Source organism: Rattus norvegicus, chromosome 16 (genome assembly GCF_021556685.1).
Source record: "Rattus norvegicus strain SHRSP/BbbUtx chromosome 16, alternate assembly SHRSP_T2T, whole genome shotgun sequence".
In the NCBI taxonomy this organism is placed as follows: Eukaryota; Metazoa; Chordata; class Mammalia; order Rodentia; family Muridae; genus Rattus; species Rattus norvegicus.
The window spans coordinates 45,205,605-45,221,406 of record NC_141549.1 but is presented as its reverse complement, the minus strand read 5'-3'; the positions used below and the strand labels follow the sequence as shown (position 1 = coordinate 45,221,406).

The 15,802-nt window shown below is 37.1% G+C and overlaps 2 protein-coding genes across 11 annotated transcripts in view; both read right to left on the bottom strand.

Moving 5' to 3' along the window:
- Nucleotides 1–15,802, bottom strand: part of Erich1 (glutamate-rich 1) — a gene marked incomplete at its 5' end in the record, with an annotated part of 52,793,804 nt that overhangs the window by 38,442,957 nt on the left and 14,335,045 nt on the right.
- Nucleotides 1–15,802, bottom strand: part of Wdr17 (WD repeat domain 17) — a 120,611-nt gene that overhangs the window by 17,059 nt on the left and 87,750 nt on the right. For 8 of the 11 annotated variants that reach the window (XM_087588874.1, XM_087588881.1, XM_087588879.1 and 5 more), the window contains 6 exons: nt 14,162–14,226; nt 11,771–11,903; nt 10,832–10,923; nt 7,091–7,190; nt 6,341–6,480; nt 1,820–1,955 (listed from right to left, as the gene is read on the bottom strand). In XM_087588874.1, the coding sequence (XP_087445000.1) occupies nt 1,820–1,955; nt 6,341–6,480; nt 7,091–7,190; nt 10,832–10,923; nt 11,771–11,903; nt 14,162–14,226 (666 nt within the window). 11 annotated transcript variants of the gene reach the window in all.

Here is a 15,802-nt window from a genome sequence, read left to right as displayed (position 1 = left end):
GAATTATTGGATTCTGCCTTTTGTTTCATCCATTCAGAATGCGTTTGTGTGTGTGTGTGTGTGTGTGTGTGTGTGTGTGTGTGTGTAAATTTTCTTTCTTTCCTTCTGTTTCTCACCAGTCCCAAGGAGTTAAAAGAATTCACAGTTTTTCTGATGGCCACAGGGACTGCCAGCCCTGGTAAAATAAGCTTTGTTCCCTCAGAAAATGTCTGCTGAGTAGTTTTTCTAATATCTCACTGCCTTTGGTAGCAGTCCCTGTAGGTATCTGGATCTAGCTTGGTCAGCAGAAGCTCTAAGCACTGACCTCAAGGGCTGCCTGCCTCAGTTTACCACTGCATGAATGCCAAAGCCAGTCATTGGCATATACTCACCCATTTATTCACCCTTTTGGCATGTCTACATTAATATAATAATAGGTATATGCTAAATGATGAATGCTACTCACCAATTAGGGAAAAAACTTCAAGTTTTAAAAACTGAAAATTTTGTTATTTTGAAAGCTAAGAATAAGGAAATATGGTTCTTGTATTTTTCTTTTGCTTAAAATTGTCTATAGCATAGTCATATGTTTTTAATTCCAGCATAAGGAGGCAGAGGCAGAGAGGCAGAGAGGCAGAGAGGCAGAGAGGCAGAGAGGCAGAGAGGCAGAGAGGCAGAGAGGCAGAGAGGCAGAGAGGCAGAGAGGCAGAGAGGCAGAGAGGCAGAGAGGTGGAGGCGGAGAGGCTCGGAGGCGGAGGAGGAGGAAGAGGAAGAGGAGGAGGAAGAGGAAGAGGAGGAGGAAGAGGGTGGATCTCTGTGAGTTTAAGGACAAACTTGTCTGCATAGTGAGTTACAAGGACTACATAATGAGACTGTTATAAATAAACAAACAAATAAAATAACTATAGTATATTCTTACATGTGTTATAACAATTCATATATTATTTATGTGATGAAACCTTATGTATGCATTATAGACGTCTACCCTCATCAAAAACAGTCTCATGACTTTTTTTTAAAGAAGAAATGTACTCTAATTTGTATAACTATTACCTTCAGTTAAACATTTAGACTCCTTGTATATTGGTAAAGATTCCCAAAGTTTTTGAATAAATATATTTTAAATCACAAATAACATATACGAAATTCATTGGTTTTTTTTTTTTTTTTACAAAGCTATTAACGGGTTAGTGTGATATCTCTGTGAATAAAGCACCTGCCTTGCGGTCCTGAGTTTGGGTCTCCAGGATGTGCATGAAAGCCCAGCACGTCAGTTTTACTTGTAATCCCAGCACTGCAAAGCTGAAGATTGGAAGATCCCTGGAGCTTGCTGATCAGACAGTCTAGACAACCAGTGAGATCTACATCTCATGAGTGATTATGGCAAAACAAAAGGTGGGAGCAAGAGTGGAAAGTTTCACATAATGACCTGTGACCTCCTTGTGTACATGTGTGTGCATGTGTGTGCCTATGTGAGCCCTTACACTCGCAAGCAAATAAAGCAGTTAATAGTTCTAATTTGTACACAAATCCCAGATACAAAATAGAACCATAAAAAGGACTATGGGTTGGTTAGACAAATGGAAGTTGAAACTCTCATTCCATCTTAAATTTGTGCAGATTCTTCTGTTGTTTTCCTTTCTTTGTAAAATTTGGGATTGGAACTAGAAGTCAATAATCATTCTTTCTTTTGTTTATCACTTTTGTTGAATCAACAGAAATCCACAGAAGCCATGTGATTATTTAATTTGGGGCATGAGGTTCTATTTAAATAAACCAAAAGTTAGTAAAATTATAGCTTTTCATTCCAAACAAGACTCTTTAATGCATCATCAGCTACCTTTTTGTGAAGGTCGTTTATTTCTTCGATGCACCCAGGGTAGAAGGCACAGAGTTTTATTAAATGTACTTCGCTATCAGGAGTCATCAGGAGAAGATCAACTGCCAAGTTCCTGTTTGTATAACAAAAGGGAAAACTCCATTGAGTAAATGATCCAAAAATAGACCCACAAAGGTTTCAAAAGGAGACACACTCTACCACCCTGGTTTATCCATCCACAATATTTATTTGTTTGTTTGTTTATATCACACCATTTCAAGTATGAGTTACAGAAAGAATAAAAGTTTTCAAAATGCCAAATCTTAAATTCCTAAATTATAGCTCTCAATTTTAGTTATCATTGAAGAAGAATCTTCTGCCAAACGGAGCAGTTGTAGATAGGATTTTGGAGAAAATAATATATATATAATATATATTATATATAATAATATAATATATATATATAATATAGTAATGTGAAAGCTTTGCCCCTTTCTTATTCTTCTCAACAAAAGTTCTATGGACCTGCACCCTGACACTTGCAGAATACTTAACTACTTCAACCTTTGGTGTTCTTCTGCTTGTTTTTGTTTTGTTTTGTTTTGTTCTTTTTAAGACCGGGGAGGAAATTGGAGAAAGAAATACAATTTTTAAATATTTTAAAATCTTGGAACTAATGCAATAATTTGCTTACAAAAATAAATTGTCAAGGACTTAATAACATTGTGCAAAAAGATGTGAGAAGCTTTTCTCCAAGGAGTAAGTGAGTAGTTTGTCTTATGCATTATAATTCAGAAAACACTAAATTTCAAGTGGCTCAGGATTATATATGTATATCTGGTGTATCTTTAGAATAGACAATAGATTAAAGGATGTTATATACAACTGTAAACCAAGGGCTCATAAATTAGCTTTACATGGTGGCTTTTAATCATTTATATGATCACTAATTTTTAAAATATAATATATGCTTTCAAAAATATAAAGACTATAGTATAGATACAGGGATCATTTGCAACCATTGTCAAATCCAAACTCTTAGTAAATATATGTGCCAACTACCCTAACACCCCATCAAAACAGACCAGTAGTGATCTGAGTTAGGCTTTGATTCATGTTTTTAGAATTAAAAATAATTTTAAAGGCGTTTTACAAAATTTGACATAAAATATTTCAACTACAATAATTTTCCTTTTGTTTTTTTCCTAGACAATCAATAATCCAATATAATATCATCTTAACCTCCTTATACTATTATTATCATTGATCAGGTAAGTTTTTAAAACTCCAAATTAAAGTAGCTTACCTCTTTTTTAAAGAGGTATACATTATTACGCTTTTATATTTTAATTATTTTATGTGTGTGTGTGTGTGTTTGGGTGTGTGTGTGCCTGTGCATAGCCTTGCCATGGGATTGAACTCAGGTCATCATATTTATAAAAGCATTTTTATCTGCTGAGTCATATTACCATTTCTAATAATATTTTAAATTAATGTCCTTTAAAATACAGAATTACATTCTAATTTTTCCTTTGACAACAACTATACTAAAACAACATTAAAACTTCCAGCAACTAAAAATAAAACTTCACTTTTCCCCACAAACTATATCCTGATATAGAAAAAAATTAAGGGTCGCTGATTATATTCATTGTTTATTCCACTATTTCTTTAAAATTGAGTACATTATTGTATGCTCAATAACAAAATATATACCACTGAAATCATCTAAACTTAATTTCATAACTAGAATGTGGTTTATTTTGCTCAGCATAGTTAGTTAACTTTAAGCATTGTACAAAGTCATAGTTAGTACAACTTTTTTTCTGTACAAGTATGAAGCCATAGAGTTAAGGCTATAAAAACAATTTTTATTGTTGTATGGTTAGGTTTTAACTTGTTGTACATTGTATAACTTACACTACATATTGGAATATTGTAAAATCAAATAGTATGTGGGTAGTCTTAAATAAGTAAAATTGTGTGAAGTTTTAAAATTGTACTTTAATAAGAACAAAAGTAGACAGTACCTGTATACAACGGATGGGAGGCTGCAGAGAAGATACAGGATGTGAATATCAGACAAACATCATAAACGCCAAGATGTGAACAAAACTGCACTGCTAAATGTAAGATACATGAACCGTTTAACTGTTTTCATTTATGAAATCATGATTAGCTTCCTTAAACTAGATAATTATTATTTTTAATCTGTGGGATTCCAATAGCTATAAATGAAATTCTTCGGAAAATTATCATACTTAGTGGCATATTTTCCGAAAATTGAACTTTATCCTGGTTTCGGGTCATTGGCTATGAAAAGGAAGTACACTGGGAAGGAGTCGCCAGGTGAGGGAAGTGTGATTTTGTTAGAAGAAAGGATGACAGATATCAGCTGGTTGAAATAACTTAAACACGTGGATAAAACAATAATAATTAGCAATTAGCAACCATTTTATCTTTACTCTTTCTTCAAATATATAAAGTATTCTTTTTACTTTTTGAAATTAGAATTATGTTATTTAAAATTTTTTGTCAATACAATCCTCCCACGTATCCTTTCCCTCTCTCAAACTCATGCCTTCTTTTTGTTTCTTGTTACACATGTAGATATGTAATTCTATATTCATGACTACAACCTTCTCAGTTCACATAAGGTTACATGTATATATACATACAAATACACATGCACACATATGTATATATACGTATATACATAAATACATACACATATGTATGCATATATACACTTGTATGTATGCATATATATAAAATCTTTAAAGAATATTTCATATTTCATTCAGTTTAGATGATGGCCATGAGCATGGGGTCAGCGCATTTGTAAATGAGTGATTTGGGTTACATTTCAAACTTTTTGATTGACCTAAGAACAAACATAATAGGCTACATAGTTGATAGCTACAGGCTTTTGACAAGGATAGGGGTCATTGAAAGTCTCAATGAACAGTTGATATGAGAAATATTTGAGTCTCTCTTGGTTTACAACTCTATTTTGTTAGTGGAGGGTGCTCCTAAATCACTATAAGAAATCAGTAAACTTGGAATAATGATAATAATAGTTTGCTATCAAATTCCAAGGTCTGGAAAAAGAATAGAACATTTTCAATGAGGCAGTGGTACACTTTAGTGGTTAAGGGCACAAACTTTACAGCTACCTTGTTACTTTGGATCATGATTCATTGAGTCCTCAGGCAAAGCAGTATCTGCTTCATAGAACCCAGTAGTTCATGATATGTAAACTATTTAAACTATTGCTTGGCACCCAATAAGAAGTTCAAACTTGTGAGCTGCATCCAAATCACTACCACCACCACCACCACCACCACCACCATCATCATTGCATGCTACAGTCACCAAGAAAGCTTCATCCTCCAAGTTTGTTCACATGAAGTGTGGATAGGAAGAGGGCAAAGATCTCATTAAAAAGTTTAGGTACAGGCTGGAGAAATGGCTCAGTGGTTAAGAGCACTGACTGATCTTCCAGAGGCCCTGAGTTCAATTCCCAGCAACCACATGGTGGCTCACAACCATTTGTAATGGGATTCCCTCTTCTGAAGTGTCTGAAGACAACTACAGTGCACCCACCTATAAATAAAATAAATTATTCTTTTTTTAAAAAAGACTGCTTTCTTATAAAAAAAATTTAGTTAGATACTTCCCAGAACTTATGTATTTTGAAGAAAGACAAGTAAAATTCTGGAGATTTATATTAATTCTTCAATTTTATGTGAAGGTTTGTGTTTAAATGTAAGTATGTGTACCATGTATATACAGGTGCTCACAAAGACCAGAAGGGGGCACTGGGATTGGAGTTAGAGGTAGTTGTAAGCTTCCTGACATTTGAGTTTGGAACTGCACCCATGTCCTTTGTAATAGGAACAAGTACTCATAACTGCTAGGCCATATTTCTAACCTCAGAACAAAACAAAACAATCTATAGTCAGCTTTTGTCAATAACTAGCTATTGAGTGACAGCTAAAGATGCCTGCATAATCACAGATTGTCTGCTCTTAAGAATAAGGTGATGGACAACTGAATAAGAATGAGTTAGGCTTAGGTTTCCATTTAACCCCTTGGAAGATCTACCTCTTGAAAGTACAGAATTTGAACAAGGACTTCTCTAAGATTTCAGCCAGAGTAATTTTGTTTCTTGGCCTTAAAGTAAGACAAAAGATATGACAAGAACAGGAGGGGATGGGAAAAACATTTAAGTAAGAACTAGTGGTCCTAATAATGTTGAAAAATATACACGCATTGTCTTGCGATATTTAACACTTGAAGCATTACAGAATTACAACCAGGCTACCTCAGAAAAGGTCAGGATAGATTTCATTACCCTGCCACATTTTTTTCACAATGATATCTCAAATATATATGCATATATATATATGATACATATAGATATAGAGGGATATAATCACACATGCTCTATGCTTCACCTTATCTTTCAAAAGTAGTTCGCAATATTCTAAAATGCATGCCGTAACTGCAAAATTATTCTTTTGATTAAAAGTTTCTTACCACATTGGAATCATCATGCATTTTCTTGCCAGTAACTGCAGGGCATAGTGCATTGCTGGGGCTGCAGGTTCTCCTAAGACAGTGCCCACTGAGACCGCCAGCTCTAGTTCATTCCCACGGATCAGGTATGCCATAGCAAGCTTGTTCGTAGGAAAAAAGTTCCTTCAGTTGCACAGATGCTTGGTGGTCATTCTCATTTAGGCTCATAAGCAGATAAACTAGCATTACCCTAGACACTAGTTTTCCTTAAATAAATCGAATACAATACTTCAATAAAGAACCTATATGAAAATAGTTTCAATTTTCAGACAGAAAGATTGAGGCTGTGGGACATAAAACTTATTGTTCAACTTAGAATTTAACATTTTATAACTAATTTTCTGTAGTGCTAGTTATAGAAGCCAAGACTTCATACATGCTAAGCATGTGTTTTGTCAATGAGCTATGCTCCCAAGTCTTTTTGCTCCTATACTCCAGTATCCAGAACATGTCATTTAGTTTCCATCACAGGAAAACATGAAATCTTAAAAACTTCTTATAGATTAGGCAACAGTACTAAATTATTGCCTATGTTGTTACAAATATTTATCTGGTTAAACAATAGATAAAACATGGAAACACATAGTGGATAGTATATATGTGTGATCATTCATCAAGAGACTTGGAGGCATTCAACACCAGATGCCATCTGATCTCCCCCGACCAAACACCACAATACATCTGAGAGCTCTTCATTTTGAAGCATTGTACCTCAATATCATCTACAGCGAGATGGCAGCATGCAGCCAACACTGCTCGGCCATCCTGAAAATACCATTCTGCCAGCTCATTTATGACTTTGTGCAAGAGTCTAGAAAGGAAAAAAATGTATTCCAAATTAACTTAGTAATTCTATCATAAATGTGAATTAATGCTATTTTAATGCTATTCTAAAGTAAGAGAGCAAATAGTTCATTTTACACCCTTGTTTTAGGTTAAAACCCAATTCAAGATTTTAGTCAGTAGATCAGTTTCAGAAAGTGGGATATAAGGCTCTCCCCTGCTCCTGATCTCTATAAGTGTCAACAGAAAGACTTGTGTACCTCATACATGCTGTGTCCAGCATGGCCTTGGTGGGGATAGAATGACATGGTTCCTGCCTGTGGGACAGGGCCAGTGGACATGGGCCTCTAGGAGTATCAATGGCTGCCATGGGCATAAGGTTTGTTTACATAATTATGTACATATTTTCATGTTCCTCCAAAGAATGTTTTCCCTGTTAACACCAATAACTCCATGATAATCAGAGACAGCATGAGTGAAGGAGACAAGGGTCTGGCTAATGTCTTAGCAAAATGGTAAATGCTGGGACCTACAGAACAGCCCTTAAGGATATGGAAAAGAGATTCTACCTTATACCAATCAGAATGGCTAGGATAAAAAGCTCAGGTGACAACACATGCTGGGAAGGATGCAGAGAGAGAGAGAGAGAGAGAGAGAGAGAGAGAGAGAGAGAGAGAGAGAGGAATACTTTTCCACTGATGGTGGGATTGCAAACTGGTATAACCACTCTTGAAATCAATTTGGAGCTTCTGCAGAAAATTGGAAATAGATCTACCTGAAGACCCCGCTTACCATTTTTGGGCATATACCCAAAAGATGCCCCACCACGCCGCAGGGGCACATGTTCTACTATGTTCATGGCAGCCTTATTTGTGATAGCCAGAAGCTGGAGACAACCCAGATGTCCCACGACAAAAGAATGGATACAGAAAATGTGGTTCATTTACACAATGGCCTACTATTCAGCTATTAAGAACAAGGACATAATGAGTCTTTCAGGCAAATGGATAGAACTAGAAAATAACCTGAGGAAGGTAACTCAGACCCAAAAGGACATGCATGGTATGTACTTACTACTAAGTGGATATTAGTCAAAAAGGAACAGAATTCTCAGGATACAATGCAGACCTCAAGAAAGTTAACAAGCTGAAGGGCCCAAATGAGCATGCCTCAATCCCTATTGGAAGGAAGCAATCACATCAGGGGTGGGGGATGGCAGGGGGTGGGAAGGCAGGGAGGAACCTGGGTGGAAAAGGGGAAAGGGAGGGGAAGAGGGGAACATGATTAGGTATTGGTGGTAGGAACAGGACTGAAGCCCTGAGGACCAGCAGAAAGAATGGAAACAGGCAACCTTGGGAGGTAGGAGGTTGGGGGACCTTCTAGAATGTGCCAGAGACCAGGGAGGTGAGAGACTCTCAGGACTCAAAGGGAGAGACCCTAGATGAAGTATCCTACAGTGTAGAGTCCATCTCCAGTAGAAAGACAGGGGGCATCAAGTGGAGGAATGGGGTTGCCATTGTCAAACACTCTGACCCAGAATTGATTCTGTCTGAGAGAACCCCAGTGTCAAAAATGGAGAAGAGACTGAGGGAAAGGAGGCCCAGTGACAGGCCCAAATTGGGATCCTGATTAAGGGGAGACCCCAAGGCCCGACACTATTACTGTTGCTATGGTATGCTTACAAACAGGGGCCTATCATGACTGCCCTTTGAAAGGCCCAATAAACAGCTAAAAGAATCAGATGCCGATATTTACACCCAATCAATGGACAGAAGCTGTTGACTCCTGTGGTTGAATTAGGGAAAAGCTGGAAGAAGCTGAGGAGGAGTGTGATCCTATAGGAAGACCAGCAGTCTCAACTAACCTTTCCTTCCCCCCTGGGATTGACACTTACCGAGCCACCAATCAGACCCCCACCACAGATACAACAGAGGACTGGCAGGTCTTGACTCAGTGAGAGAAGATAAACCTACCAGAGACTTGAGGCCCCAGGGAGTTGGGAGGTCTGGTAAGGAGTGGGGGATTCGGGACATCATTTTGGAGACAGGGGAGGTAGCACAAGTTTGGGATGTGGAAGTCAGAGGGTTGGGGGAGATAAAGACTGGATGGTAAAGAAAAGATTAAAGAATAAAAAGGAAAGAAAGAAAGAGACTCTAAAATCATGAGTGCAATATTCTCAGGTATGCAAAAATCAAGGGTGCAATATGAATTATATGGACAGCTTCATGAATCTAAAGGAACAGAGGCAGCTACACTATGAGCCAACTTGTGAGAAAGATACTAAGGAAGAAGATAAAATATTTAGGGAGTGGAGAGTGTCATAGATCCCACCCAGCTAAATTTTTTGTTTGTGGCTAAAAGGGCAGACAGATTCCTGAGTTCAAGGCCAGGCTGGGACAGAGCTACTTTAGGTCCAGGTGTGGTAGAAATGGTAATTTCAGGGCAGGGTCCCACCGGGTTATCTTATTGTCTGTGCTTAACAGGGAGGCTGATCTCTAAATTCCTTTGCACTGTTACAAGAAAATGTATGCTTGCTGTTCCCAGAGAATTAATGGGCTGGGTCACAGGATACTGATTCATAGGATAATCAAAAGAAAATGAAGTAAATGTCTGGATTGATATGTAAAATAAAAGACTGGCTTCTGATCTGCAGGAGGTGAGCTATCCAGAGAATTTTTTAGTATAGCAAGAGAGCTGCTTTGAGAATTGTCTTGAGTAGAATAAAAAGAAAGGGTGTCTGGAGATCTCCAGAGAGAAAGCAGATCAGAGAGAAAGCAAACCAGAGAGAAAGCAGGCTGGGAAGCTGACTCCAGCAGAACAAAGGGTGCCAGCTTGGACCCATGATTTGACTCTGAGTCATTAGTTTCAAAGCTTGTAGATATCCCTTCCTCACAACTCCTCTGTAAGCTGGGGCTATCCTTGGCATGTTGTCTCTTTTTCTGTATTGGATAATTTATAAGGGATATAGGGTGGTTTTACAAAAATGAAGGTTGAAATGACATTCTTTTTTCAAAAGGTTTTACTGGTTACTATATTTATTTAAATTTCAAATGTTATCCCTCTTCCTGGTTTCCCCTCCACAACCCACCTAACCCACCCTTCTCCCTGCTTCTATGAGGGTGCTCCCTCACCCTCCCACCCACTCTCCCTTCACCAGCCTATCATTCCCCTATGCTGGGGCATTAAGCCTCTACAGGACCAAGGGCTTCCCCTCCCATTGATGCCAGATAAGGTCATCCTCTGCTACATATGCAGCTGGACACATGGGTCCCTCCATGTGTACTCTGGTTGGTAGTTTAGTTCCTGGGAGTTCTGGGAGCTCTGGTTGTTGCTATTGTTTTTCTTATGGGGTTGCTAACCCCTTCAGCTCCTTCGGTCCTTTCTCTAATTGCCTTCATTGGGGACCCTGTATTTTCAAAGCAGTTAGGAGTTCCCATTTTTCTCTCCCTAGAAGCTATATGAGTGTGTGGAGGCTGTGTCTACCTGCCCAGAGTTTTCATTCATAGGGATGTGTTATTGTTATGAAACTAGAGGAGGGTAACGAATACATTCGAGATTAGACCTCAAGTGCTTCTTTCACAAAACAAGGCTGAACTACCTCACCTTCAGCACTTATAAAGGGAAAAACAACCATAAAACAACGACATGAAACAAAGGCACACCACTCACTCATTAAAGTCTTCTTTGTAGACATCATCAGGATATGAAGCTCCCTTTGGTGTGGAAACATGTATGCTTTGCATATTTCCCTCACAGGCAGCCTAGAATAGAATTAGAGATTTAATGAATCATTAGCTAATACTGATAACCAATGTCAGGTTAATTTTGGAAGATGACATTCTTACTACCCAAGTGTGTGTGTGTGTGTGTGTGTGTGTGTGTGTGTGTGTGTGTGTGTGTGTGTGTGTATCTGTGTGTATAGGTGTATGGGCATGCAGAAAATAGCATGTCAGATGACTTCAGATGTCAGTTCTTTGCTTCCACCTCGATTTAAAGCTTACTCTCTAGTTTCTGTGATTACACTGTACTCCACACATTCTAGCTTCTTGCTGATTATTTTGTCTCAGACTCTCATCTTGAAGTAATAGTGCTTGCATATGGACAACCACACTAACCACAGAGGTTTGTGAGTTTCAGAGATCAAACTCAGGTTGTGCGTCTTGTGTAGCACTTTTAGACGCTGAGCCATCTTGCTGGGCCCAGGATATTGTTTTGAACAAATTATACTTAAACTCTGTTTAGAGTTTATAGCATGTCTTCCAAACAAACTTAAAATTTTCTTTTTTAAAAAAGAGACAGTGTTAACTCCACTGTGAGTATTAACATAAATTGTCAAGTAACTGTAACAAGAAATAGTTGTTCAGACTTTAAGTGAGATGTTCAGAGCTCAGAGAGAGTTGCAAGTCAAGACACCTTTGTTTGAGTAAGGAGTCTAGAAGGAATTCAATGTGAACACACTAGGAATAGTGAGGTAGAAGGTTGGGAAAGTGAGCTGAGTACAAGAAGCCATCTGTGATTGTCCGTCACATGAAGCTGTCCAACATGACTTTCTCCATTCCTCCTAACCACCCACCCATGTTTTTACACAACATGCTTAGGTGTTTATACCTGTGCAACAAGCAGAGCTTCTTTAAGCTGACCCCTGGACACAAAAAAATTGACGAGTTTTTTCACATCACCAGTGGCTATACAGTATGGAATAACATCATCCTTATCTTCCTGAATTAATTGGTCAGCTCTCCTAAAGAAATAAAGATTACTTTTACTATACCAAATTTAATTAAAATATTAGTTTTAATGTTTGTCAATTGGACTGATATTCAAAAAACATTATCTAAACCTTTTTAGGTTTTATAAAGACTTAAGTTCATATTTTAAAAGTACATCATATATGGAGTGTAAATAAAAACTCTATAAAATACTTTGTTGATTTTCTTTTGAAACACTTTAAGTCTGTCTGTCTATATAGGCATTTGTCTATCTATACATCTATGTAAGTATCTATCTACCTATGCATGTATCTATCATCTACCTATTTAGTTACTTATCTATTTAGAGAAAAGGTCATATGTAACCTAGTCTGGCCTTAAACTCATTATAGAGCTGAGAAAGATCCCAAACTTACATTCCTTCTATTTCCATGTCCAGAGCTTTGGGGTTGCAGACATGTGCTACATGCTCCATTTATAGTGCTGTACAGATCAATCCCAGGGCTTTGTGCATTCTGGTCAAGCAATCTAACAACTGAGTAAAATGAACTAAAGCTAGTTTATTTTAATGCTTAAGTATGTCAGAGCTGTCTGGCTTTCTTCTTCCCCATCACTGTGTAAGGCTCCAATGCCTCTCTGCTGCCATTCATTCAGAGCAGAAAAGAGGTCACTCTGCTGCTCTCCTATCTGCTGCTGACTTTCAGTCTGCCATATTCTTCATCTTATGTTATTTTTCAATATGGAAATTGATCTGGTCACTTTTTACCCTGTTTAAAATCCTTTAATTTCCTCTGTTGGTCTTAGGATCAATACAAAAACCTTTAATGTTCAAAAGGCCCAGAACAGTTGAGTCTTGCTTCCTTTCCTCTCCTACTAGGCACTGACTCCTGAGACTCTACTCCAACTACAGCATTCTTTAGTTCCTTTTCTCCAGTGACTAGTCTTCAAACTCGTTCCTAGTGCCTACCTTTAGTTTCTCTTGATTTGTAATTGGACAAATGCAAGTCTATGCCAGGTGTTTTCTTCTGCAATGTATTTGAACGTTCCTAACATTTATCTTATAAAGACCTACCATTAAAACACTATATTCAAATACTAATGTGATAATTGATGTAATAAAAAGTACATTGATAAGCACAAAGGACCAAATGCTGTTTAGTTTCATCTGCTATTAACCATGAGTGAGTGACAATACCTTGGTCCTAAGTGACTTCACTTAAGTTTATATTGAGACACAGTACTATTTTATATATTGAGTCACTTCTAACTTGAGTTTATTAAGCCTTCATGAGAATAGTATCATTGCTAAGCATGATTCCTCATATAGAAAGGACATAGCATTCTGGGAGCTTGAAGGTTCAGACTTATCCTTTTTCTGGAAGACAGGATATTAGGCAACAGTCTACATCCCATGGCAAACTGTACACATCCTAGCCTTCATGCTTAGTCTTTATTAATCTTAACTTATGTGCATGATGAGCAGCAGAATTCTTCCTAAACCATATCTCAAGAGAAAAAGTACTCTCACATTTCTCTTTATAACAGCAAAAGAAAGATAACACTCCCTAGTAGTTTTCTAGGGGCTTAGCACAGGGATTAGCATGTACCAGGTATAAAATAACCAGTTGCTGAATGGAAGATTAGATAGACTGTGTTGTGTGGATTAATGTGTTCTGAAAAGGATACACTTAACTCCTAACATGTGGCACCTTTGAATGCAATCTTGTAATGAAATAGAATCTTTTCCTATGTACCTTAGTAAATTAATAGGTGATTATGCCCTATAATAAGGCAAGCCTAAGTTCCAGTATGAATACATTTTTCAAAGCAAAAAAAAAATTATTTGGCCAACAAGACACAGTGAATAAAGCACGTGAGAATAGTTATGTTGTTAGCTAGCCAATGCCAAAGATCGCAGAAGCCATCAGAAAAATCTCCCTTACAACTTCCAGTGTTCTAAGCAACTCAGCCAAAAAGCCAATTGGATGTTTAACCTCAAGAATTGTGAGATAATAACCCAGCTTGTGGCAATTATACATTGGGTAATTTGCTGGTCTTTGTTTTTTTTTTCATAAATAAGGACAAACTTCCTCCCACTGTACTCATAAGGAATCAAGATAAACAGAATACCCAAATGCTTTGTAGCCAATATATCTAATTATTGTAGGTGCAGATACAAAAGGATTTTATTTAATATAAAATAGATGTCAGAAATATTAAGAACTGCTGCTATATTTATATATTCTTTTTACGTCAAGATATAACTTTAACACCTTCCTGTAGACTTTACCTCTGCATTAACTTTCTCCAGTATTTCACAGAGACACCGGGTGCAACTGATAGGGCTTTGTCCCACTACAAAATTGAACAAAGAACAGAAATATACATATTTAGATAGCATTACATAATTCTAAGCAGACCTCTTCGAGATTTGTGTTAGTAATAAACAATTTTTAAAATTATCAAATTATCGCCCTGGGTTCGGTCCCCAGCTCCGAAAAAAAGAACCAAAAAAAAAATTATCAAATTATCAAGAATATAATTTTAAACTAATCAGTATAGTTCAAAGGGAATAAATGCCAACTTGCTGCAAAATAAAATAAATTAAATTGTATTATTTCAGGAAATATCGAATTATAAACTTAATTAGTATTTTTGTTGAATAAATGCTACAATTCTATCATATAATTTATTGTATAAATTACTTTTACCATTATCGCTTCCTTTAAAAATGAAAGCCTGTCATATTTTGTAACTTGGACAACATTTGAAGAAGCCATTATTAAATCAAAACTGATTAATATTGTTACTTCAAATATAAATTTGAGGTCTAATAAAGTAGTGGAGTAGAAAAGATTTTATAATATCAGTATATAAATAAAAACCATTTTACATAAGCCTTTCTAAAACACTGGGAGTTATAGTGCAATTAAGGTTACAAGACTGGTAATTAAAAACTGTAAGGTAAATTTTAAATAAATAATATATTTATTTTTATTTGTATGTATATATTTCATGTATGTTGGTATGTTTGATATGCTAAATTTTAAATGAATAATTTTTTAAAAGTGAATATTTAAATCATGTTACTATAAAGGTACCTTAAATATGGTTTTTTTTGTAGTATTTATTTGACTATGATTTTTTTCTCCATCTTTATTAAATTGGGTATTTCTTATTTACATTTCAATTGTTATTCCCTTTTCCGGTTTCCAGGCCAACATCCCCCAAACCCCTTCTCCTCCCCTTCTACATGGGTGTTCCCCTCCCCATCCTCCCCACTTTACCGCCCTCCCCGCAAAAAACACGTTCACTGGGGGTTCAGCCTTGACAGGACTAAGGGCTTCCCCTTCCACTGGTGCTCTTACTAGGCTATTCATTGTTACCTATGCAGTTGGAGCCCAGGGTCAGTCCATGTACAGTCTTTGGGTAGTAGCTTAGTCCCTGGAAGCTCTGGTTCGTTGGCATTGTTGTTCATATGGGGTCTCAAGCCCCTTTAAGCTCTTTCAGTCCTTTCTCTGAATCCTTCAACGGGGGTCCTGTTCTCAGTTCAGAGGTTTGCTGCTGGCATACGCCTATGTATTTGCAATATTCTGGTTGTGTCTCTCAGGAGAGATCTACATCCAGTTCCTGTCGGCCTGCACTTCTTTGCTTCATCCATCTTATCTAGTTTGGTGGCTGTTTATGTATGGGCCATATGTGGGGCAGGCTGTGAATGGGTGTTCCTTCTGCCTCTGTTCTAAACTTTGCCTCCCTATTCCCTCCCAAGTGTATTCTTGTTTCCATTTTAAAGAAGGAATGAAGCATTTACATTTTGGTCTTCCTTCTTGAGTTTCATGAGTTCTATGCATTTAGGTAATTCGAACATTTGGGCTAATATCCACTTATCAATGAGTGCATAACATGTGTGTTTTTCTGTGATTGTGTTACC